At 45.4% G+C, this 26,408-nt stretch overlaps 1 protein-coding gene across 1 annotated transcript in view; it reads right to left on the bottom strand.

Moving 5' to 3' along the window:
- LOC148507711 (sodium-dependent neutral amino acid transporter B(0)AT3-like) overlaps positions 1-26,408 on the bottom strand; it is a 136,787-nt gene that overhangs the window by 74,366 nt on the left and 36,013 nt on the right. Inside the window, exons 4-6 of the mRNA XM_088445673.1 lie at positions 26,096-26,233; positions 24,493-24,674; positions 17,641-17,751 (exon numbers count right to left, since the gene is read on the bottom strand). Coding sequence (XP_088301799.1) covers positions 17,641-17,751; positions 24,493-24,674; positions 26,096-26,233 — 431 coding nt within the window. The remainder of the gene's footprint in view (positions 1-17,640; positions 17,752-24,492; positions 24,675-26,095; positions 26,234-26,408) is intronic.

Genomic DNA, 26,408 nt, shown 5'->3' on the forward strand with positions numbered 1-26,408 from the left:
ACTATATATACACAGTATATATTATAAACAGGCTAGTCTGTTTAGCTTAAGTCAACTAGAGACCTAGAGCTGTTGGGAGGCCCTGCTCCCTCCCCTCACACCTCTCACTGGTTGCCCAGATATAGCCTCTCCTCTCCCTCAATGAACAGACCCCACCGTCAACCACTCCCAGCTGGAGGAGAGAAGTTCCTGAGCCTCTGTAAAAATATTGTACCCTCCCCCCATGGTACTTCCATCATCTTGAGCACTGAATTTGCAGGACCCGTACTGCTGGCAGGGCCCTAATGAATCTGATGAAGAAACACTCAAGTCAACACCTTGAGAACCTATGTCTCAATATTAATATGTGTGTGGCCATGTGTCACACAGAGCTGAGAAGGAGGCAGTCTGCCAGTGGCAGCAAATGTGGTACAAGGAAGGGGGGAAGCCCCAATTAAGAGGCCAAGCAGCAGGAGCGACCTTCAGGGCTCAGCCAATCGCACAAATAGTCACCACGGCGGCCAGTATGAGGGGCTGCCCTGTCACAGAATGGCTGTCAGGGTAGCACTAGCAGTGGGGGACGGGAGGAAGTAAGGTCACACATAGGCTGGCGGCAGCACATTACAGGACTCCGCAGTGTTGCTGAGTGAGATTGAGTTGTGGCTCTGCCAGCCGCACAAAGTGCCTGATTCAGACCCGTTTGCTAAGCCGCGATCGCTCGATAGCTGCCGATTTTTGTGTTCTGCGCATGCGTATGGTTCACAGTCATTGCGATCGCGAAACAATCGCTCTCTTGCATACTTCCAAAGTGGTAGTTTGAGTGACAGAACAGGGTGTCAGTGGGTGGTGGCTGGGGCAGGTCTATGTACACGGGGTGTGCTTGCACAAGCACAGGCGTGGCGGGGCGTTTTTACACCAACTAAAGGGCGTCCATAATTAAAGTGGAGCATCATTGTATATGTCACCTTGCTTTTTTTTCCTGAAGCACTCGCAGTTCTTGTGATAGCCTAGGGTCTACCTCAAGCACCGCATTTGCCTTTGATGGTTCTCGATGGTCTTAAACACTTCCTGGAGATGACGTGTGCTGCAAAGGGAAAGGGGACGGCATTATACCAGCTTGCAATCGCTTAGCCGACACACGCTAAGACATTGAGGGCGTCTTTAAGTCAGGCAAAATTTGCTTACCCGGCCCCTTTCGGCTGTGGGCGACCGCAGCTTAGTGAACGGGTCTGGATCGGGCTCAAAGTCACTTGTGAGTGGTGGGCCCTGGTGCAAAAAATGACAACATCCCAGTGTCTAATAATAATCCCCTTTGATCAAATATTAATAATCTATTCTACCTTTAATCAATTAATAATTTGTGCCCCCTTTGAGCTCAACAGGACATGATTTCAATGGTGCTTCTCGGAGACTCCACAGATGGGTCTGCTGGTTGAGGGTGATGGGCAGATGCAGAGGGTGATGGGCAGAGGCAAAGAATCATGGTCAGAAGGTGATGGGAAGAGTTTGAAAGGCAGAGTGTAATGGCCAGAGGCAGAGGGTGGTGAAAGAGGCACAGGGAGAATAGCAGAGGGCGATGAACATAGGCAGATGGGCAGTGGTTGACGGCCAGTGGAAGAAAATGATGAACAGAGGGTAATGGCGAGAGCCACAGGTTGATGGGGAGAGGCACAGGGTTACGGACAGAGGCATAGGGTGATGGGCAGAGGGTGACTGGGAAAAGCCCTACCTGGCGACGGACCTAGAGTGAACACTACGTACCCGGCCGCTGCAAAAAATATTCTAATGAATGCATTTGCACTGCCGCCACAGCACTACATAAAGATGCCCCCTTCCCTTTACCCAGAGCCTTAATACTTTGCTAGACTGCGAAAATATCAGTAACATGAGAACAATCTGACCCATATGCACAATTGTGGTTGACCTTGACCCTCACTCAGACATTGCTAAACTTCCTGTTGGAATCTACAGCTCTGGCTACGTACAGTATGCAGATGCAGGGGCTTAATTATGCACGCCCCTATAACAGAGTTTTAAAAGCACAGGTACACCTGCATTCGCCCTGCCACCTCCCCGTCACCACCCACAAAAGGCACTTCCTGTCAATCAGTTCGCGTTGGGTCTACTTATACCCTGAGATGGCAGTGACCATTTTGCGCACTGTAATGCGTACCCATGCATAGAGCGAAACAATCGACCGGCTGCGTGCGAATTCGCACTTGCGATCCAAGCTGAATCAGGCCCATAGTACATTTTATATGCAGGAGGCTGGCAGTGTGCCCACATAGGGCATAGTACATGTTATATGTAGGAGACTGGCAGTGTGCTCACATAGGGCATAGTATATGTTACAATATATACATGAGATTAGCAGTGTGCCCACATAGGGCATAGTACATGTTATATGTAGGAGACTGGCAGTGTGCCACATAAGGCATAGACTAGTATGTGTATGGTGTATGCAGGGGACAGACACTGTCCTTGTCTTGTAGCATTGTTGCACACTACATGACACAGAGCCTACACAGACCCCTCCCCCCCTCCTACCCCATATCACTGTGCCCCCTATTCCCCTCATAATCCCTGCAGTGCAGACACCAGGGCCAGGCTGAGCTGCATATATGGTGGCTGGCTCTGTGCAGCCGGTGAGAGATGCATGCAGAATAGTCCACTCCATCTTGGTACTCCCATGCCACACTGACCTGTGTACGCTGAAGCGCCCTGCAACTCTAGCAGCAAGAGCCTTGCTTCAGCAGCCTCAGGCAGGAGACTGAGACGAGCGGAGGCCACTGCCGGTCGGATCACTCAGCATCTGGCTGGCCGGCTGGAAGAGACTGTGCTGCGCCGCCGGAGACTCGTGTGGCTGCTGCTGATGTCATGAGTCCTGGCTCCGCCCCCCTCCTGCGGAGATTTCCTTAGGGGCTCACAGCAGCTACTACTAGTCCACTCTGCGGTGATCCCCCTGCCAAAGCCAACCGGTCCAGCGGGAACCATCCTCCACCGCTTGCCGCAGATCAACAATGAAGATGATCTGACCAGTGGCTGATGGGCTGGGTACGGTGCAGTGCACCGGCGGAAGTTTCGCCCCTGACTGCAGCTGCAGTATTTGCTTAGAGCTTGAAGTGCCGGTATGTTATACCGTTACATACCAGCACACTTCGAGCACTGTATATAGATAGATAGATAGATAGATAGATAGATAGATAGATAGATAGATAGATAGATAGATAGATAGATAGATAGACAGACAGACTAATCTCCTGACTCACTCGCTGACTCTTCAACGCCTAGCCCAAACCCCTGGACCTAGAAACATGTAATTCGGGGAGTATATGCCATTCATGATGTAGGCACCCAATAAGCAGGGATAAATTCGACTCCTAAGGGGGTGAAAAGGGCTAAAATATTTCCTCCCCCTGTGCAATGTCCTGACTGACAGAGAAACCCCTTGACCTAGAATCATAAAATTCGGGGAGTATATTCCTTCTATGATGTAAGCACCAACTAAGCAGGGTTTTTTTTTTTTTTAAATATAACTCCTTAAGGGGGTGAAAAGTGGTAACATGTTTCTTCTCAACCGAGGTGATTGGGTGACAAAGCAACATGCCCCAAGTGCTGTGGGACTGTAAGCTCATTGTCTGTTTAGTGGCGGCTATAAAGGTGGGCTGCAGTGCAGTCCAATATTCAAATAGGGGAGGGCATGTGCAAACCAGTCATTGCGGTCGGAAATCGAGCGCTCGCAAAACAGCGAGGGACTGCTAATTTGATTGACAGAATGTACCGTTTGTGGGTGGTAACAGGGGAAGGTTCTTGAAAACGGGCGAGTGGAGATCCTGAAAAAAGGGCATTTAATGGGAGTGCATAATTAGTAAAGGATGGTCATTGACCACGTCACTTGGTTGTCTTTTAGCCTGAACTGCTCGCAGTGATTGCGGTAGGAAAAACCTACCGCAAGCACTGCGAGCAGTTCAGATGCCTTTCGATGTTCCCGATTAATCTAATAAATACCGGAGATGACGTGTGATGCGAACGGCAAAGGGGCGTCTTTACAAAATAGCGAGTGCGTTTTTCGTTCGCTCGCTCAGACATAGAGGCATCAACAAACCGCAATGAGCGAGCGCACAATTTAAATAGCCGGCCCCTTTTTAGGAACGACCGTCCGCAAATAGCGTCTGGGTCTGAATCAGGCCCTGTGTCTTTACTTGATACTATTGAGCTAGGATTCCATTAATTTATACAGTACAACACAAAAGAGGAGTCACATACCGAGAAATTGTTTAAATATAAATAACCTGTTCTCATGCAGAGGAAATAGAATGAATAAAGTGGAGTAGAACACCAGCCACTTTTAGTCCTGAACCTTATACGAAGCACAAAAGCACATAATTTCTACTCCATATAAATTGCATGTATACATTGTCTTAAAGCTGGGTATACACTAAATGTTGTCTACCCAATGATCCGACGGGTGACACCCCCCCCCCAGCCGATGGGCCAACATATCGGGCGGCCGGTACGCATTAGGTGATCCAGTATACACTTATCCATACTTGCTTACCTTTATATTTCTGTTCCCGGGAGATGCCCGGGTAAGACAAGCAGGAGGGCGGGGCCTGATGATTCGCAAAATTAAGCCCCAACCCCTCACAGCAAAGTGCCGCGATTGGCTCAAATTTAAATAGAGGGCGGAGCAAAATGACGCGAATCATGAAGAATCACATCATTAATCCCCGCCCCCTGCACAGAGATCCGCGATCGCCGCGGAAATTCTCCCCATTCTGCCCACTTCACTAGGATGTGGGCAGAATACGGGAGAAATGCCTACCCTTCCGGGGGTGCAGGGGGTTACCCGAAAAATCAGGAGCCTCCCGCGAATTCCAGGAGGGTAGACATGTATACACTTAACGAATTTAACGATTTGTCGTTCCGATCTGTTGGAATTGGGCAAATCATTCAAAATATCTCTAAGTGTGTACCTAGCATAACAGTAGTCTTTATTGATGTTCTTTCTCTCAAAACAAATATAAAACCTTTAACCTTATGTTTAAAAACAGATTTTATTAACCAAACCCAAACACAAAAATTATTTTGCTCATACATTTAAAATACAAATTATAGCTTATCTGAATCCTTGCTATAAAGATAGACCATCGGAGAGGTTCAGGTCTGCTGTCAGTACGGAACTTGGATTAAAAAAATTAACTTGCGTGTTTTGGATTCCATCTAAGTTCCTCCCCGGGCGCCAAGGCTTGGGAGGAGCAGGCGAGTTTGGGAGAAGCATGCTCAGATCACTTTGATTCTTAGGATTTTTTTTTAAGGCAGTTAAATAGTTAAAATTTAATTTAAAAAACGGTGTGGCCCCCCCCTAATTTCAAAGCCAGCCATGGACCTTTTAGCATGGTCTGGTCATAGAAAATCGGAGTAAAATGCGACATGAGGTACCCCCTACTTTCAATTTACCAGCACTAGGCTGATCTAGCCGGGGTGGCAATGCCACAGCAGGAGGATGCAAAGCGCAAAGTCCTCCTGTCACAGCTTTAAACCAATCCCAAGCAGGCCAGCCCAGGGATGGCAATCCTCGGAAAGTGGGGACCCGCCAGAAAAGAATGAGGTCCCTCCTCCTGAGCATTAACCAGCCCTAAGCTGAAAGCCCATGGCTCTTCCCTACATTCCTGGCTGGTGGCTGCAGGGGTAATGGATTACTTGAAGTAATAATATTGTTTTTCACAGCAGAACTACAGGTAATAGCCAGGCAGTCCTTTTGCACTTGTAGAAGTGTAAGTGCCAGCAGGCCTGTAGCACTTGTATCCTCACTGTGAAAGAACTATTAAACAAACACAGTACTCAAACAACGAATATTGTAAATCTTTCTTACACTTTCATTCACTCACTAACCCGCACTCGCAATACATACAGTACTTACTTACTCCCTGAAGAAGGTTGGTCCTCTTTCCAGCAGAAGTCTTAGTTCTTGGTAAAATAACAAACCGTTCGCGACCCCACAGACAGGCAATGAGCAGTGCCGCTGCCACCCAAAATGACTTCAGGTCATTCCGGTCAGCTCCATGGACTATAATGGAGCAGCCATTACCATGGCAGTCAGTCAGCGACTACTGCCATCAGGCAATCATTGTCCGCTGCCATCAACACTGTCCGCTGCCTGTCTGTGGGGTCCCGAATTGTTTGTCATTTCCCCAAGACCTAGAACTTCTGCTGGAGATTAGGATCAACCTCCTTCAGGGAGTATGTTATTACTGTATGTGTAATACCCCACCAAGGGGAGGACAATTAATGGAGTGGGTGTAAACTGGATTTACCTCTGTAGTGGAGACACCTCCTCACTTCTTCCTTCTGTGACAACTCTTAGCTAAGACCACACTTTGGCAGAGAGGCAAGGACATCACCATTACCCCAAGCTCAGTGACCGACAATTGTTATAAACAAAAAGAAAAGTTTATTTAACTCCAGTCCAGCGGGTAAATTTACTAAGATTTGAGGTGGTCCCAATTTTCAAAGTGATTTATCTCACTGGAATTCACCAAAATTCTGGTGATTTAATCCCTTTTCTTTTACCAAATTTACCAACAGGCGAGTTGAGGCTAAACGAGTTTGCCGATGGTGAAGCAGAACGAGATATCTTTCCCGAGTAACTCTGTTTGTAGGAGATTACTCACCCGAGATTGCAGTGTTTTCTCTCTGCAAATCTCTCCCGAGCTAGCAGCCAGCAATATCAGTGAGATGCTTGCTGCTTGTTTGTTTTCCCTTGTAAAAATTTGAAAAATGTCTTAAAAAAAATTACGTGAGGTCCCCCCCCCAAACACTAACCAGCCCCGGGCTTACCAGCCTGTACAGCCTGTCTTAACATTACAGGGAAAAAAATGTGTAGGGATACCCTGTAATGTAAGAACCAGAACAAGGCGGAGTAAAAAAATTACGTGAGTTCCACTGTATGTTTAAAACCAGCAATGGACCCTTTCTAACAGGGGGCTGATGCCACAGCCAGGGGTGCCATTTCACTGGGCCCCCCAGCCACAGCATCAGCCCTGACCATTAGTCAGCCAAGGCCAGGGATCCCTGGGGAGTTGGTGACCCCCCCAATAAAAGGGTCACCCTCTCTAGGGCACCCCTGGCCTAGGCTGATAGCCCGGGGCTATCCCCGCCATCCCTGGGCTTTCAGTTAAGGCTATAAAAAGCCTAGTTGGGTGTGGCTAACAGCCAGCCCTGTAGAGATGTGTCCCTCTGTATCTAGGAGGTGAGTACATTTAACTGCAATGTAATGATGTGCTAGGCATATATGCTAGTGTTAGGGACCTGCAGAAAAATGGGGTCCCTTGATGCTGGGCTGCAGGCTTAAATGCTTTGATCAAATCATGACAAAATCCCCTTTGTTTTATTTGCTGCACACACATAAATTTGCAGTATATTATTGTTAGCGCCGATAGCAAAAGTTTTTCTGTTTTGTATACATATATGGCATTAATATTGCCATGCTGCTGGTACCATGTATGATATGGGTAAAGCCGAGCGCGGGCATATTTCTTTTCTGTTTTGTTTCAAGAGTATGTATGTATGTATGTATGTAATAAAGCTTTATTTTCCAGGGGTGTTTTTTTAACCATTTCTTTACAGGTGAACTACAGGTAACAATGGGCCCTTAATGCACCGCATGCTGGTACTTGTGGTTCTCCAAGTACCAGCATGCGGGGGAGGCTTGCTGGGACCTGTAGTTCCACTGTAAAGACAAGGATGATAAATCTATTTATTACACTACACCAAACACTATCAAGCAGCCATCCACCGCCCAGGGATGGCGGGGATAGCCCCGGGCTGTCAGCCTAGGCCAGGGGTGCCATGGAGGGGGTGACCCCTTTATTAGGGGGGTCACCAACTCCCCAGGGATCCCTGGCCTGGGCTGACTAATGGTCAAGGCTGATGCTGCGGTTGGGGGGCCCAGTGAAAGGGCACCCCTGGCTGTGGCATCAGCACCCTGTTAGAAAGCGTCCAGGGCTAGTTTTAAATATACAGTGGACCCCACGTAATTTTTTTACTCCATATATTTAAAACCAGCTCTGTCCCTGCTGCCTTGTGCTGGTTCTTACATTACAGGGGATCCCTACACATTTTTTTCCCTGTAATGTTAAGAACCTGTACAGGCTGGCAAGCTCGGGGCTGGTTAGTGATTTTGGGGGGGACCTCACGTCTTTTTTTTTTACAAATTATCCCTATTTTTACAAGTTACAGAAAGAAACATACACAAATCACAATGATTTGTGTATGTTTCTGACCATCTCGCAGCTCAGGGGGTTGAGTTTGAAACGTGATTTTGACAGAGCGTTTGCTCCTATCTCACCCAAGCTTGTCATCCCAGTTTTTGGTAAATTTGAGAGATGTATGTTTTAGTTGAAAAGTACTTCCGATTTGGCCCGATGGTGATAAGATTCGAGATTGCTATCTCACCCGACTTTTATGAGTGAGATGAGAGAAATCTCTCTCTAACTCACCCGACTTTGCCTTTAGTAAATTTGCAAGCAGGGAAAAAATTAATAACTCACCCGAGATGGTAATTTCGACCTATCTCGATTCTTAGTAAATTTACCCCCTGGACTGCAATGCTGGGATACTTGTTCTTTTTAAATGTTGTATTTCATTTAAACAAATATACAAACTACCTCCACAGTTCTGCAGTACAATGTATAAATTAATTAACTATACTACTATCTATTGGTTTTTATATCCTTGGCTGCTAACTTTTATAACTGCTCCCTTTTACCTTTACTTACTCACTATATTATTGACACTTTGTAGCACATGTAAAACAATACTAGCAATACATTTTGTTTAGATCCTTATAAGCTTATCTGCTGTCTTGAAAGTCCATATCACCATTTATTACAATAGTCCTATTAGCTGCAACTAAATAGCTGATGCGGTGGTGCACATACTTAGTATCATTTACTTTTTGTTATTGTCACAAGCTGATAACTGGCTGTGATTCATAAGTTGCTGCAGTTCCTTATTGAAACAAAGTCACTGTTAGGATAAAGTTGTTTCACTATCCAATTTAAATATTGAGGTAAAAACTTTGCCTGTAAACTACACCCTTCTCCCGCTGCCAGTCGCTGGGTCACTGCACTGTATGGATGGGGCAATTTACCTCAAGTCTCACAGAATAGGATGAACCCTCATATACAATGAGGGGTGGAGCAGCTACATGTAATCTATTCTCTGGCAACTCCCACCTTAGACTTTGGGTCAGCCTCAGCCCTCCGTTCCTCAACAGCTCTAGTATCCCTCAGATCAGTTGCCTGTATCAAAGTCCTAAACTCTGCAGACCTGACAGGAGCGCTGTTGTACACAGATTCCTACGCCTGAGGTACCTCTCCAAAAAACCGTCCTCAGCACCACTTCGCAGCATCGCTCGGGCCGGACTAACTGCCACTAGCTGCAAACTGTCACTTCCCTACCACCTGACCCTGATCATGTGACCTGCTCCTGTCCTCTTCACCAGCTGCAGAGGCTGCCGACATGACATGCACATGCAGTGCAGAAGTGATGCACAGTGTCAGGTGTAATATTTCACATAGCAGGGTATTACATATGTAGTGTAGTGCGGGTGTGTGAGTTAATGTGTAATAAAGATTTACAGTATTCGGTGTGTGAGTACAGTGTTTTGTTTAATATTTTCACAGTGGGGCTAAAAGTTTCGATTTGAAGAACAATCATATTACTTCAATTAACACATTACCCCTGCATCCATCAGCCAGGGATGCAGGGAAGAGCCCTCGGAAGGGGAACCGCATTTTTTGGGGGAGGTCTCCAATTTCCAAGGATTGTAAGGCCTTGGCTGACCAGTTTGAGGCTGGAATAAGACTTTGACAGGAGCCCCCATGCTGTGTGTCATTCTGGCATTTCCACTCTGGCTGGTTCAGCCTTATGCTGGTAAATGGAAAATTAGGGGAACCCCATGCCGGTTTTTCCACTGATTTTCCATGACCAGACCAGGCTAAAAGGTCCAGGGCTGGTTATGGAATTAGGGGGGCATCCTGTGATACTCTAGTGTGGTGGGTGCTGTCTTGGACCCCAATCCCAACACAATGAATGACACAATGGACAAAATAGCATTTAATTCTATTTATCTGGATCTCTTTAATTCGAATCCTAAACCTCTTAATCAAGGGTTAAACAACAGCAAATTACACACAGTAACACAGTATCTTATATTTCTGCAACACTTTATAAATATTTTCCAATAACAATTCTCAGGAATTCCTATCACTTAACTCTATCATCAGCGTTAACACCACAAGCAGAATCAGTATGATTTTCCGGTGGACGGGATGGCAACGGTCAGAAGACCGTCAGCGGCATCCCGATGGTGAGCATCCCGACAAGGGCCAATTGGTAGCCTAACCCTCCCCCTCTCCCCCGTAACCCTCCCCCGGTGATGCCTAGTCCTAACCTCCCCCCGGTGGTGCCTAACCCTAACCTCCCCTTCCCGCACTGTAAACCTAACCATTCCCAGGTGGTGCCTAACCCTAACCCCCCCTCTACTCAGCCTAACCATAACCCTACCCAGTTAGAGCCTAACCCACCCAGGCAGGTCCCTAAACCTAACCCCCCCCCCATCCCCGGCCTAACCCTACTCCTAACCTGCATACTTACCTTCGGAATGCCAATGTCGGTATCTTGATCTCTTCCGGATGGGCGTGAGGATTCCGCGTCAGTATCTTGACATCCGCCATCCCATCTGCCGGCATCTTGGCTGGATCCTCCACAGACATATAACTTTCTGATCACCCATAAGAAGTAAGCAATTGGTGATAAGCAATAACTCTACACAGCAATATACATATAATTACGTTTTGTAAATGTAATATATACTATCCCAGTCTTTATTTATCCTGACACAGGTTAGTGATATTGGTGTTGCTGATGCTTCCTATGGGCTGCAGGCTCTAAGACTCTCTAAACCGTTGGTTTAAGGGGTTTACGAGAATGTCATACATTTATTTTGCAGGAATTGTTCCTTAATCTCATTTGCCTCTTAATTGAATTAATTTCAGCAGTGACTTCCCTGAGGTAAAGGTTTCTGTAGTGACTGTCCCTATTGTTGTTTCACTCCTTAAGGTGCCCATACACAGTGCGATATAGCCGCCGAACCAATGGATTGGTACGATATTGCTGCTATATCATACCATGTGTGGGCATGATATCGGACAGTGCACGCTCCCGTGGGGTCGTACATCGCACCTCCAGATCTTACTGCATGTTTACTTGATCTGGACATGCAATGTACGATCTCATGCAGTGCTATGTGACTGGGGAAAGGGGGTGCCGCCATATCGGATGGTTGGGCAGCAGATCGCTCCGTGTGTAGGGACCACCCAATATGTCGGCCGTTGGATCGGCCGTCGCAGAGCATGGTGCCAATTGCACCGTGTATGGGCACCTTAAGTCTATATCAGTAAACTTATCAGCCAGCACTGAGGGACCTTAGCTAACTTCATAGGGCAGTATCACTTGTCTCAGTCCCCTCAGCAAATTAATAGCTTGGTTACTGTTCTGGCTATAGAAGGGAAGCAGTGGGCAAATGTTCAGTGGTACTTACAGGGCTGCTCCTTTCCCCTCAGATGTAGTTCAGCACAAAACTCTTAATGACTGCTCCAGGTGTCAGTACATGAAAACTTGGCACCCTCTGCACTGCTGTAGCCATGCCTTGGTCAATAGAAGGGAAGGAGGGCTCGGGACAGTCTCCTCTTTCCAACAGCTGTGGCTCTGGTTCAGCCGTCTACACTGATAGCTACAGAGGGGAGGCCGGCCTGAAGTCTCTGCTCCACCCAATCAGCCTCGGTCACTGCTACACCTGCGCTGCTGACGCTGCCTGGGGATCAAGCTGTCATCAGGAAGAAGTGCCTCCAGTTTACCTCCGGCTCTACCCACTTTAAGGGAGCCGCACCTCTGGGTCCTGCCTCCTTCAGTAGCCGTCATGGAAGGGAGATGAGTGATTCAAGCACTGGTCTGCCAAGAACTGCCCCGGCTGCTGCCACTCAGACAGTCCACAGACACAGCCGTGAACTCCAGTCATGCTGCAGGGCTTACACCAGCCGCCCTGTCAACTGTCCCTTCAGCCGCCCTGTCAGCTGTCTCTTCAGGTGCACAAGTGCCCGAATCTCTCTCACCTACCGCACGAGCAAATTCTATTCTTTCCTTTAGCATAACTGTCCAAGTTGTCCATTGGCTGCAGAAGGCAGGGGGAGGGAACATGGGGAAAGCAAGCACAGTGTCACACATTAAATGTGATACCACCACCTATGTCTCTATAAAAGGTTCTTTGGTGGGGTATCACAATCCCACAAATTATTTTTTTTTAATTTGAACTATTAACTGCTTTAATACTCTTTTTACCTCAGATATGTGCAATCAGGCTAGGCAGTGGAGGCAGAGCCTCCCCTGTCATGATTTGATATAAAAATTATTAAAATACTACAAAGAAGATATTTATAACTTATAAACATTTCTTTGTTTATTGTAATCATTTGTAGTTAACACGCAACAGCATTTTGGAGCTTCCTGGGACTGCAGGGAGAAGAGAGATGAGGCAGCAACAGCTCATCCTTGCTTCTGTGTAGTCATCAGACAGTCTTGCAGAGCTAGGGGCGGGGCTACACCACAGGCAGTAAGCTGCAAAGCAAGAGAGCTAATAGAGACATGCCTCTGAGTATGGGGGGCATGCCTTGGGCACTGATGGACACCTTGGATGTTTCAAGTGACCAGGAAGTGCACTGCAGTGTTTAGAGATCAGAGCTCAGCAGCGAGAGAAGACACAGTGATGCAGGTGGGAGAATCAATGGACACTGTAGCTTAGTATAGTGAGGGGAGAGTTACAGTGAGTAGGGGGTGAAACAGGTTCCCAGCACTCAGACCCATCTCCATATGTGAGCCATTGACCTCGCCGCAGGTCACTGATTTACCTGTACTGGCCTCAGGCCTCTGCTCTAGTTATTGATTGCTGAAAACATTCTATAGCATTTGTATAGTTTATATTAAACCACCATCCTGTCTTCCACTCTAGTACCACTATGTTTCCTAGATGTGCAAAATGTTTTTTTTTAAATTGCCATGTGTTTGTGCCTCTGTTCTGTCGCTTAGTTTAGCCAGTCAGCTTGCTGCAGCCACTGGCCAATATGGATGAAAACAATATTGTAAGCTGTGAGGTGGTTAAAATTGACTGGAGTTGATTGGACATTAATGTTATTGAGGTTAATAATACTTTAGGAACAAAAATAGGCCCAAATTATATCACTTAAAAAAAAAATCCAGTTCCTAAACCAAAACACTTGAGGGTAGTTTTGGTAAAACCAAAACCAAAACATGACAATGAATTAGAACCAAAGCAAAAACCAGAACACGGGGGTCTGCACACATCTCTAATAATTATAATATAACGGTTTCAGCTTGGTGTATGGTAGGGAAATGTTCCAAGAAGTGAACAGCAGAAGTGTGAACCCTTTAATTCATGTTTCTGAGATTTCCTTGCCAAATGGATTTCTTTATATACATTGGAAGATGCATTTTAATCTAAATGACACAATTTGCTTGTATTATTGTGTTTAAATGAAGTCCAATTGCCATTTCAGTTAATTTCAAGTGTTCACAGTTTACTAAAAGCATTGCCAGTGCATTCAAATACAAGCTATGTAGAGCAACAGATGTTGGTTAAGTTGGCACACAGACAGATAGTCAGACACAGGGCCACTGGGAGCTGAACGAGGCTCTGGTACTGGGGGTCCTGACCAAACAGGGAAGCGTGGTGACGTTCCCTCCGGAAAAAATAACTTCTATGCATAGCACTGCAAAATACAACACGAGCAGCAAAGGGGACATTTGTCCCCCTCATCTCATAACCAGTGTCCCTCCAACAAGCCCGGGCACTGGTAAATAGTATCCCCCACATACCCTTCGGCGTCACTGGTCACACATAAACTGGGATGGCACAAAGCCAGATTTGAAAACAAAGCAGCAAGTAGTAAGCTAAAGTGTCACACAAAGCTGATAGTCAGACATAAGCAAGGATGGCACACAAAGCTGGTAGTCAGGCATAAGCAAGGATGGCACACATAGCTGGTAGTCAGACATAAGCAAGGATGGCACACAAAGATGGTAGTCAGACATAAGCAAGGATGGCACACATAGCTGGTAGTCAGACATAAGCAAGGATGGCACACAAAGATGGTAGTCAGACATAAGCAAGGATGGCACACAAAGCTGGTAGTCAGACATAAGCAAGGATGGCACACAAAGCTGGTAGTCAGACATAAACAGGGATGGCACACAAAGCTGGAAGTCAGACATAAGCAAGGATGGCACACAAAGCTGGTAGTCAGGCATAAGCAGGGATGGCACACAAAGCTGGTAGTCAGACATAAGCAAGGATGGCACACAAAGCTGGTAGTCAGACATAAGCAGGGATGGCACACAAAGCTGGTAGTCAGACATAAGCAAGGATGGCACACAAAGCTGGTAGTCAGACATAAGCAAGGATGGCACACAAAGCTGGTAGTCAGACATAAGCAGGGATGGCACACAAAGAAGGTAGTCAGACATAAGCAGGGATGGCACACAAAGCTGGTAGTCAGAGATAAGCAAGGATGGCACACAAAGCTGGTAGTCAGACATAAGCAAGGATGGCACACAAAGCTGGTAGTCAGACATAAGCAGGGATGGCACACAAAGCTGGTAGTCAGACATAAGCAGGGATGGCACACAAAGCTGGTAGTCAGACATGAGCAAGGATGGCACACAAAGCTGGCAGTCAGACATAAGCAAGGATGTACATAAGCAGGGATGGCACACAAAGCTAGTAGTCAGACATAAGCAAGGATGGCACACAAAGCCGGTAGTCAGACATAAGCAAGGATGGCACACAAAGCTGGTAGTCAGACATAAGCAAGGATGGCACACAAAGCTGGTAGTCAGACATAAGCAGGGATGGCACACAAAGCTGGTAGTCAGACATAAGCAAGGATGGCACACAAAGGTGGTAGTCAGACATAAGCAAGGATGGCACACAAAGCTGGTAGTCAGACATAAGCAAGGATGGCACACAAAGTTGGTAGTCAGACATAAGCAAGGATGTACATAAGCAGGGATGGCACACAAAGCTGGTAGTCAGACATAAGCAAGGATGGCACACAAAGCTGGTAGTCAGACATAAGCAGGGATGGCACACAAAGCTGGTAGTCAGACATAAGCAAGGATGGCACACAAAGCTGTTAGTCAGACATAAGCAAGGATGGCACACAAAGCTGGTAGTCAGACATAAGCAAGGATGGCACACAAAGCTGGTAGTCAAACATAAGCAGGGATGGCACACAAAGCTGGTAGTCAGACATAAGCAGGGATGGCACACAAAGATGGTAGTCAGACATAAGCAAGGATGGCACACATAGCTGGTAGTCAGACATAAGCAAGGATGGTACACAAAGCTGGTAGTCAGACATAAGCAGGGATGGCACACAAAGATGGTAGTCAGACATAAGCAAGGATGGCACACATAGCTGGTAGTCAGACATAAGCAGGGATGGCACACAAAGCTGGTAGTCAGACATAAGCAAGGATGGCACACAAAGCTGGTAGTCAGACATAAGCAAGGATGGCACACAAAGCTGGTAGCCAGGCATAAGCAAGGATGGCACACAAAGCTGGTAGTCAGGCATAAGCAAGGGTGGCACACAAAGCTGGTAGTCAGACATAAGCAGGGATGGCACACAAAGCTGGTAGTCAGACATAAGCAAGGATGGCACACAAAGCTGGTAGTCAGACATAAGCAAGGATGTACATAAGCAGGGATGGCACACAAAGCTGTAGTCAGACATAAGCTAGGATGGCACACAAAGCTGGTAGTCAGACATAAGCAAGGATGGCACACAAAGCTGGTAGTGAGACATAAGCAAGGATGGCACACAAAGCTGGTAGTCAGACATAAGCAGGGATGGCACACAAAGCTGGTAGTCAGACATAAGCAAGGATGGCACACATAGCTGGTAGTCAGACATAAGCAGGGATGGCACACAAAGCTAGTAGTCAGACATAAGCAAGGATGGCACACAAAGCTGGTAGTCAGACATAAGCAAGGATGGCATACAAAGCTGGTAGTCAGACATAAGCAAGGATGGCACACAAAGCTGGTAGTCAGACATAAGCAAGGATGGCACACAAAGCTGGTAGTCAGACATAAGCAGGGATGGCACACAAAGCTGGTAGTCAGACATAAGCAAGGATGGCACACAAAGGTGGTAGTCAGACATAAGCAAGGATGGCACACAAAGCTGGTAGTCAGACATAAGCAGGGATGGCACACAAATCTCGTAGTCAGACATAAGCAAGGATGGCACACAAAGTTGGTAGTCAGACATAAGCAAGGATGTACATAAGCAGGGATGGCACACAAAGCTGGTAGTCAGACATAAGCAAGGATGGCACACAAAGCTGGTAGTCAGACATAAGCAGGGATGGCACACAAAGCTGGTAGTCAGACATAAGCAAGGATGGCACACAAAGCTGGTAGTCAGACATAAGCAGGGATGGCACACAAAGCTGGTAGTCAGACATAAGCAAGGATGGCACACAAAGCTGGTAGTCAGACATAAGCAAGGATGGCACACAAAGCTGGTAGTCAGACATAAGCAGGGATGGCACACAAAGCTGGTAGTCAGACATAAGCAAGGATGGCACACAAAGCTGGTAGTCAGACATAAGCAGGGATGGCACACAAAGCTGGTAGTCAGACATAAGCTAGGTGACTAGGTCACACTCTGTACCAGTACGGAGCAGGTTGAGATAACAGAAGCAAAGCAGGGAAAAATACTTATTTATACCAACTAATCATCTTGATTTTCACATTTGTCATGTTAAGTCACAATGGTAATGTTTACATTTTTAGACTTGGAATTGGGAGCAAATCTACAGTACCTGATGCAGAGTTGAGCACAAATCCATTTCCTGAACATATGTTTTTGCACATAGTACAGGACCTACGCAAGTAAGGATGATGGACAGTTATAAGCATTTCATCTGCATCTCCACTTACAGCTGAGTAGGCTAAATTAGGATGTACAATAACTGCTTCTCACTTAGATTAATTTGAGAGTGCATCCGTGGAATTGCGCATGCATAAATACGATTGTCTGCACAATGGATAGGGTTGGTGCAAATGAGCCCTGGTAATTATGTTACTTAACGTATGGTATGGGGCAGTGTGGTTGCACAGGTGCATACAAGCAAAATATCCGCATTTACTGCAGTTCAATGAGCGCAATGAGGGAGCAATTGTAGACTTATGTTCAATTATGCATCAGCCCCAAAATGTGCAAATTTGGATCTGGACAAACCATATTGCAATGCTGAGGGTGCAAATACTATTTTGTGGAATGCAGGAAAAACACTGCCTGATTTTGTATGTACTATAACACGAAATGCCAGCTCTTCAGTTGAGACCCTTTCCATCTCTAAATCTGTCTGCATATTTTTAGGCTACACCTTCTTGCTGGTTTTACTCTTAAATGAGGCCTTTCATATTCTGAAAGAAATCAATTTACTTAAATTAAATTAAATAAGAAACAAATTATCTTTTTTTAAAAGTTTTACAAATTAGAAACTTACGTCTGGAGTAAATAGATATAGCAGTCCATCAATGGCACCAGGCAGTGTGAACCCACGAATGAGGAATATAGATAGAATAATGTAAGGAAAAGTAGCAGTAATGTAAACGACCTGCAAAATAAAGATAACTGTTAGAAACGATAAAACAGAAAGAAGTTTCATGTGCATAATTTCTAGTTATATCATATGGACCAATTATTATTAGATGCGTACCAAGATACAACCATGACTGCAAGGTTAGTATATGTGCCAGGATTATGTTAGGATTAATAAATAACATAAATAAATAAATAAATAGGATAAATAAATATGCACTTCAGTTACACCAGGACATGTGGGGCCTTATTTATCAATGAGTTTTCTCATTCACAATGAGTGATAAAACTTGTTGCATATGATAAATGGTTCTCCAGCCAATCAGCATCCAACTGTAATTTTTTAAATAGATATCAGTTGGAGCACCATTACACTGGGGAGCAAAAAATATTTTTTCTTTCTTGCCAAAGATTTAAGGGCCTCATTCAGACCCGTTCACTAGGCTGTGTTCGCACGTAGCCTGCCGATGTTTTCAATGTGCGAATGAGTATGCATCGCAGTGCGCGTGCGCGAACCATCGCCCCTTGTGCATCGACGCCTCGCTAGCTTGAGTGACAGGACGAGTCGTCTGTGGGTGGTGACAGGGTTGGTCGATGGAAATGGGGGAGTGGAGGTGCGAACGCAGGCGTGTCTGAGCTTCTTAACACCATTTCAGAGGCGTGCATAATTAAGACGCATCATCATAGTACACGTCACATGGCTGAATTACACACTGAAGCACTCGCAGTGCTTGCGGTAAGGTATGGTCAGCCCCAAGTGCTGTGTACGTTTCTAATGGTACTTGATGTTACCGATACAGGCTGGTGGGTGTCTAAGTACACACCGCGATCGCACGCCAAGACATAGTGGGCTTGCTAATACCTTGCCGTGTGATCGCAGGATTTGCATACTTTGGCAGCGTGCGAACGCATCTAGCAAGCGGGTCTGAATCAGACCCTAAGATCGGTTTGAGAGTACTCGCAGGTCCTATTTTTGCATTAAATCTTTGCTATAGCTGAATTGGCTCCAGTTTTCAAATTAATGAAAAATGATAAAATTCTATTATTTTCTCCATTTGAAGTGCCTTAGTAGTCTAGGCCTGCAGAATCGACTTAGCTTTGCTTTTTGACAACTACCCTCTTTCAACAATAACACTTTGTTTTATTTGTGATAACGTAGCTGGTAGTCACATTTGAGACACATAACACATTCAAATCTCCTCACTAACGCTGGGAGGAGGCGTGGCAGTGCACTGCTGAGCCTGCTGGGACATCCTCAGACCACAGCCACGCCTCCTCCCAGTATACAGAGAGGAGCAACACAACACATTCATATCTCCTCACTAACGCTGGGAGGAGGCGCAGCAGGACACTGCTGAGCCTGCTGGGACATCCTCAGACCACAGCCACGCCTCCTCCCAGCATACAGAGAGGAGCAACACAACACATTCATATCTCCTCACTAACGCTGGGAGGAGGCGTGGCAGTGCACTGCTGAGCCTGCTGGAATATCCTCAGACCACAGCCACGCCTCCTCCCAGCATACAGAGAGGAGCAACACAACACATTCATATCTCCTCACTAACGCTGGGAGGAGGCGCGGCAGGACACTGCTGAGCCTGCTGGGACATCCTCAGACCACAGCCACGCCTCCTCCCAGCATACAGAGAGGAGCAACACAACACATTCATATCTCCTCACTAACGCTGGGAGGAGGCGTGGCAGTGCACTGTTGAGCCTGCTGGAATATCCTCAGACCACAGCCACGCCTCCTCCTGAATCAGACCCTAAGATCGGTTTGAGAGTACTCGCAGGTCCTATTTTTGCATTAAATCTTTGCTATAGCTGAATTGGCTCCAGTTTTCAAATTAATGAAAAATGATAAAATTCTATTATTTTCTCCATTTGAAGTGCCTTAGTAGTCTAGGCCTGCAGAATCGACTTAGCTTTGCTTTTTGACAACTACCCTCTTTCAACAATAACACTTTGTTTTATTTGTGATAACGTAGCTGGTAGTCACATTTGAGACACATAACACATTCAAATCTCCTCACTAACGCTGGGAGGAGGCGTGGCAGTGCACTGCTGAGCCTGCTGGGACATCCTCAGACCACAGCCACGCCTCCTCCCAGCATACAGAGAGGAGCAACACAACACATTCATATCTCCTCACTAACGCTGGGAGGAGGCATGGCAGTGCACTGCTGAGCCTGCTGGGACATCCTCAGACCGCAGCCACGCCTCTACTCAGCATACAGAGAGGAGCAACAGAGAGGACCGAGTGATGCAGTTAGCAATCCTCCTGTTCCTTTGTTCGGCCCTCTCTCTGTCCAAACCACAACAAATTTCCCTCTGTTTGGGCTTGTTTTGTTCAGTAAGTCCTTGGCTTTTGTTGGGAGGTAGCACTGAATTTGTGAAACAAACGTTTTCACTGTAAAAATTTGTTCTTCTTGGAGACGGTGTACTAACAATCCTGATGTTTCTATTTGTGGCAAATATAGTGTTGCAAAAGAAAGAAAAAATATAACTGTATTCGTAAAACAAGCGTATCAGGCTTATCTTGTATGTCACATAAGCTAGCAAGACAAGATTTGGGTGCCTCACAAAGTTTGTAAAACCTGCGTGGATTCACTCCTCAATTGGACTAAAGGTGATCGAAAAGGACTTAATTTCGGCATACCTATGATGTGGTGTGAGCCAAAAGACTGCTATTTTTGTGCTTTAAATGTGAAGGGTATGGATTGATTTAAGAAGCGCAAATGGAAATACCCAAGTATGAATTCTGCAAAACAACCGATACCACATACCACTATATAAGGGGCACTACTGGGGGCACTGCATAGGGGGGACTACTCCTGGAGGCTCTGCATAGGGTTGACTACTACTGGGGGCACTATAAAAGGGGCACTGCATAGGGGGACTACTACTGGAGGCACTATATAAGGGACACTGCATAGGGGGACCACTACTTGGGGCACTGTATAAGGGGCACTACTAGGAGCACTGCATAGGGGGGACCACTACTAGTGGCACGGTATAAGGGGCATTACTGGGGCACTATATATTTGGTACTACTGGGGGCACTGTAAAAGGTGCACTACTGGGGGCAATGCATATGGGGGACCACTACTAGTGGCACTGTATAAGGGGCATTACTGGGGCACTGTATAAGTGGTACTACTGGGGGCACTGTAAAAGGGGCACTACTGGGGGCCTGCATAAGGGCACAATATAATAGGCACTACTGGGGGCACTGCATGGAGGGTGCCACTAGTGGGGGCACTGCATAGGGGGGATTACTACTGGGGGCACTATATAAGGGGCACTGCATGGGGGGGACTATTACTGGGGGTACTATATAAGGGGCACTACTGGGGACACTGCATAGGGTTGACTACTACCAGGGGCACTATATATAAAGGGAACTACATAGGGGGGACCACTACTGGTGGCACTGCATAGGGGGACCACTACTGGGGGCTCAGCATAGGTAGTATATTACTGGGGGTACTGTATAATGGGCACTGCATAGGGGGGACCACTACTGGGGGCACTGCATAGGGGTGACTACTACTGGGGGTACTGCATAAGGGGCACTGCATAGGGGGGACCATTACTGGGGCAACTGTATAATGGGCACTACTGGGAGCAATGCATAGGGAGGACTACTACTGGGGGCACTGCACAGAGGGGACTATATAAGGGCACTACTGGGGGCACTGCATAGGGGGGACTATTATTGGGTGCACTATATAAAGAGCACTACTGGGGGCACTGCATAGGGTTGATTACTACTGGGGGCACTGCATAGGGGGACCTACTACTGGGGGCACTATATAAGAGGCACTACTGTGGCACTGCATAGGGGGGACCACTACTGGGAGCACTGCATAGGGGTAACAACTACTGGGGACACAAGTGGGGCACTGCATAAGGAGGACTACTATTGGGGGCACTGCATAAAGGGAAATACTACTGGGAGCACTATATAAGGGGCATGGCATAGGGGGACTACTACTGGGGCACTATATAAGGGGCACTACTGGGGGCACTGCATATGGTTGACTACTACGGGGGCCACTATATAAGGGGCACTGCATAGGGGGGACCACTACTGGGCCACTGCATAGGGGGACCACTACTAGCAGCACTGTATAAGGGGCACTACTGAGGCACTGTATAAGGGGCACTACTGGGGCACTGTATAGGGGGCACTGCATAAGGGACGCTGCTATTGGGGATATTGCGAGAGGGGCACCACTACTTGGGAAATTAAGGTGCATATGGAATGGAATGGAAAGGAATGTTCCCAGAGTGACGAGGAATGGTTGTATGTCATGTTGACAGACCCCATTTTCCAGTGACCATGCCCCTTGTGGCAACTGATCACACCCACTTTTTCGACTTGTGCCTTCGACACATGTACATACTTGGGGGTGGTCCATTTTTTTTACTTGCCCTGGGCTCCAAATACCCTAGTTACGCCACTGGTGTGCAGGTGTTGATATTGTAGAGTTATGTAGGCACAGTGGGTGACTTAAGCTATGAACAGCCAGTTACTGAACCAGTGATGTTCTTTTATTGATAGATATAGTAGGTACAGGCATACTCACTGTTGCATGCACACTGGTAATGGAGCAGAACAGGATTCTACACAGCTTACCAGTCGGTGAGTGTATGCTGTAAACAGGTAGCAGTGCAGGAATGCTGAAACAGCTTTAAATGCAGGTATTAACTAGATCTCTCATAGAGCTATGTAGGAGACTTCTGTCTCCCACTATGTCACTTTACAAGGTAAAAAAAAGGGGACCCCTGCACATGCTCAGTAGTGAGCTTGGTGTCTATCTTGGGACAGGGTATGAAGCCTCCCTGTAGAACATGAAGACTGCAGCACACTCCTCTTTCAGCTTATAGCTCGGTAACAAAATCCATTCAGTTCTATTCAGTGTAGCTGAGTTGCTGTCATCATTTGGAAAATAACAATCACTACATCCATGCAACAGTCGTTTCTTCAAGACATTAAATCTACTCCAAAACTTTACTTTAGTTTATGCTGTAAATAAATAAAAGCTATAATACCTATAGGAACATAGTGGAGCATTTTATGCCATGAGCACTGTAAAAACTATAATTATGTTCTACATGCATGAAATTTAAATTAAAAACAAGGAATGAATATATCTTTCATGGATTTTGCACCACCCAACAGTCATTAATTTTAAGTCAGCCCAGAAATAGCATAAGCAACTTTAATGGCTGTTACTTTATTTGTACATCTAAGTATAATGGGTGCCAAGCCCAGATTAGGGCCTCTGCATAAATATAGGCCCATAATCATGACAGATTGATGACCAGCTACCCAGCTGGCCACACGGACAATCGTAAATCAAGTAAATTGTGTTTCTATTTCCCTTTCAAAATTCTGACTTTTTTTTCTTTTACTTATATACGAAGACATTGGGGCTGATAGGGTAGGGGTGCACATGCCCACATGGTATTGGACACACCCACACCGCACTGGTCACAGCTCCTCCACTTCTCACAATTGGCCATTGATTGACCATTGATCATTTTCAACCCCAGGCCCATGTGGCCCTTAATCTATCCCTGTTGGGTGCAGGACAAATATAATTTTTTTTAATATTGCAAACTAAACAAGTATTACACTTTAAATAAATCCTAGTCAATGAATACCATCAGGAGGTCATGCAAGCAGTTCACTGAAAATAATCAAGGTGAGTTCAATTTAATGAGGGTGGGTGACCTGGACGCAGGCAATACGTAGATCCAACTTTTAGACAATTCATGGGACAGTTCAGAGCTGCATTCAAATCGGTCGTAATTACACCAGGATTGTGCGCTTAAAACAGTTGTACACATCTATGCGACTGAACCGCACCTATCCATACACTTGGTAGTCAACATCATTATCAGTGTGCACTTGCATGAGCTCTACCCTTGGTGCAAGAGAGACGGCTGAAGTTTGACGGATGTTTGAGTATGCACAACTCAGCATAGCCTGCATTTCTATTGACAAGCCCTCAATATGCCAACACTTAACTTTACCCCATAACCACCCATTTATGCCCCTTCAACTGCAAGTGGATCTGCGACTGAGTTGCATACGGCTCTGAATCATCAGTAGATACATACGCTCGGCTCTGGATCCTGCACAGTGGGAAATACACAATCAGTCTACATAAAGCAGTCGTGTGCAACTCTGCATCAGCTCTTTTGTGTCTTTGCCCTTAAGTGCAACAAATATACAAAACAAAAAGCTGTGAATTTTAGGATAAGACAAGCTCATTTATAGCTATACCGTTCTGTTAGCGCCGTAACAGGGCTAAATAGCGTCCTGTGCCAGCCTACCTTCTTAGCTCCCAACATCATGGCAAACGCTCTGATCACCTGCACACAGACTGTAGGGTGCCTGGTGTCTAAAGGATTGCAGCAGTGATCCTGGCTGCAAGGTGCTGTTCTAAGGGATCCTGCTAGCCAGAAGCATGGGCCGACGGTGCTGCCCACATGTCCCTGGCTCTGTGCGGCGGCACTGGTCTCACACCCCTAGTTATGGCCCTGTGTTCTTTCTGTACTTTAATACAAATTATCTTCATATACTGTGATATAAAACAGTCTTTCTAAATCTTCACATGATTTAATTGAAAATGTAATCTGTGGTCAGGAAGACAGATCAGCGTATGGTATTTAATCCCTTTGCTTATCTATAATATAATACAACAATCACCTGTGTATGAGATGTTTTTCAAGTTTAACGTACCTTTCCTGTAGATTGAATGCCTCTTATAGTGCATAGATATACAGCACCCCAAGCTGCGGCCAGAGACATCACCATCCACCACTGTAAACCTCCATTGTCATTTATGCTTGAGGTTATGTTTAATGTTTTTCTGTACCAAAAATAGCTAACAGTACTACTTTTGCTACACTCTTCATTGTAACCTAAAATAATGACAGTATTTCTTTAATAAACTGCAAGATTTTTTACATTTTAATATAATTAACTAATACATAATACTTTGATATTTCTTACCATCGTACTGTAGATTGTCCACAAACAGCTGCGATAGAGTTGACAGGAAACAAATCCTGATGCTGTTGTTTGATCAGGTAAAAGGATACAGTATGCATATTTTATATTAATCATTATTGCAGAAAATGATTACTAAAGTGCTAAACTTAAAAAAAGTCAAATCTTTGTATTTTTTTAAACATTCATCTTAATTATTACCTTTTTTTTTTTTTTTTTTAAATCATCCAATCAGAATTGCAGATCTTAGAGATTACTGGTCATTTATAAACCTGCTCTGTGTTTTTATGTGCACAAATAAACTATATTTGCCGCCTAGGGAATTTCATGGTGTTACTCTACACCATAGTCCAACCTACTAATACTTTGAATAACACTCAAATTAGTCTGATTTCCGACTTAAATAGTTACCATTATTGTTTGTTATCAGCTTTGTTTTACAATGGGCTTAGTGCTCACAGAAGTGCATTTCTGTACCAAAATTAAACTGTAAGGCACCAGATACAGAGCATTTATAATATGGGATGAGACCCAATCACTGTCAGCTCAGCTGTTGCAAAGTTAGAATGGACAGTTATGTATGCAAAGTATGGAGGCGTAGCCAAGTTCTTAAAGGTAGCAACTTCTGCCTAAGGCCCCTAATGGGTGTGATAACACTCACCCCTACTACCAAAATTAATTGTTGTCTTGTCAGCCCTGGGAATAGAACACCCCTGAAGATACTCTTTCTATACCCTTTTATCATATTACAATATTCTTCCCCTGAAACATGACATCTCAATGTTGCACTGCCCAGTAAGATGCACCTGCTATGTTTCAGTGTAAATATTCAACTCATTCTGACTATGCAAATGTGCTCATCCACAAATCATGGTGCCAAGAACTAAATATATAACAGTTTCTGATTCTGTTGCTGGAGCTGCCGAATCGGGAAAATCCCCACTCTGATCCAAACAATCCCCGCCTTTGATCTATCCATTCCCCACCTTGATCCACTCAAACCTGTCCTAATCCACCATTAAATATCCACTATTTTGGCAGCCTGCAAATAGGAAGTGTCCAATGAAAATCAGGACAATTGGTAGGTATGGTTCAACTTTTCAACTACTGTAATGGTTGTGCAAGTACAATATTAGTAATCTCACATTTTCAGTACAAACTAATGTATTACCTATAGTACATATTTTCCATGTAATTAGAATCAAACATGATACTATAGCCATAATTAAACTGTAACTTTCAATGTTCAATAACATCATGAGTGAAACACATTTAGTGAGCAAAAGCATGATTACAAAAAATACATCTGAGATCATGAAAACATTAGTAATACCTGTTGTATTGGAATTTGTTGTGCAATAACTCCAAGGAAGTGGGTTTTGAAAAGAATTGAAAAAATACCACAAGATCCATGCTATAATAGTATTATAATACACTCCCACCAGAAAAGAAACAAACATTGAAGCAATACCTGCAGAACAAAAGATTAAAAATGTTTGTTAGGTTATTATCAATGCAACAACCTTCAATAAATTACAGAACATCATTGTATGTAATGTTCCCTTAATGAGTCTATGCTGCAAAGGAACAATAAACAAGATTCACGTAAGTGGAGCTGGATTCATAGTATAATTATAATTAATATC

The sequence above is a fragment of the Taudactylus pleione genome, unplaced genomic scaffold (assembly GCF_031769625.1).
Source record: "Taudactylus pleione unplaced genomic scaffold, aTauple2 ptg000386l, whole genome shotgun sequence".
In the NCBI taxonomy this organism is placed as follows: Eukaryota; Metazoa; Chordata; class Amphibia; order Anura; family Myobatrachidae; genus Taudactylus; species Taudactylus pleione.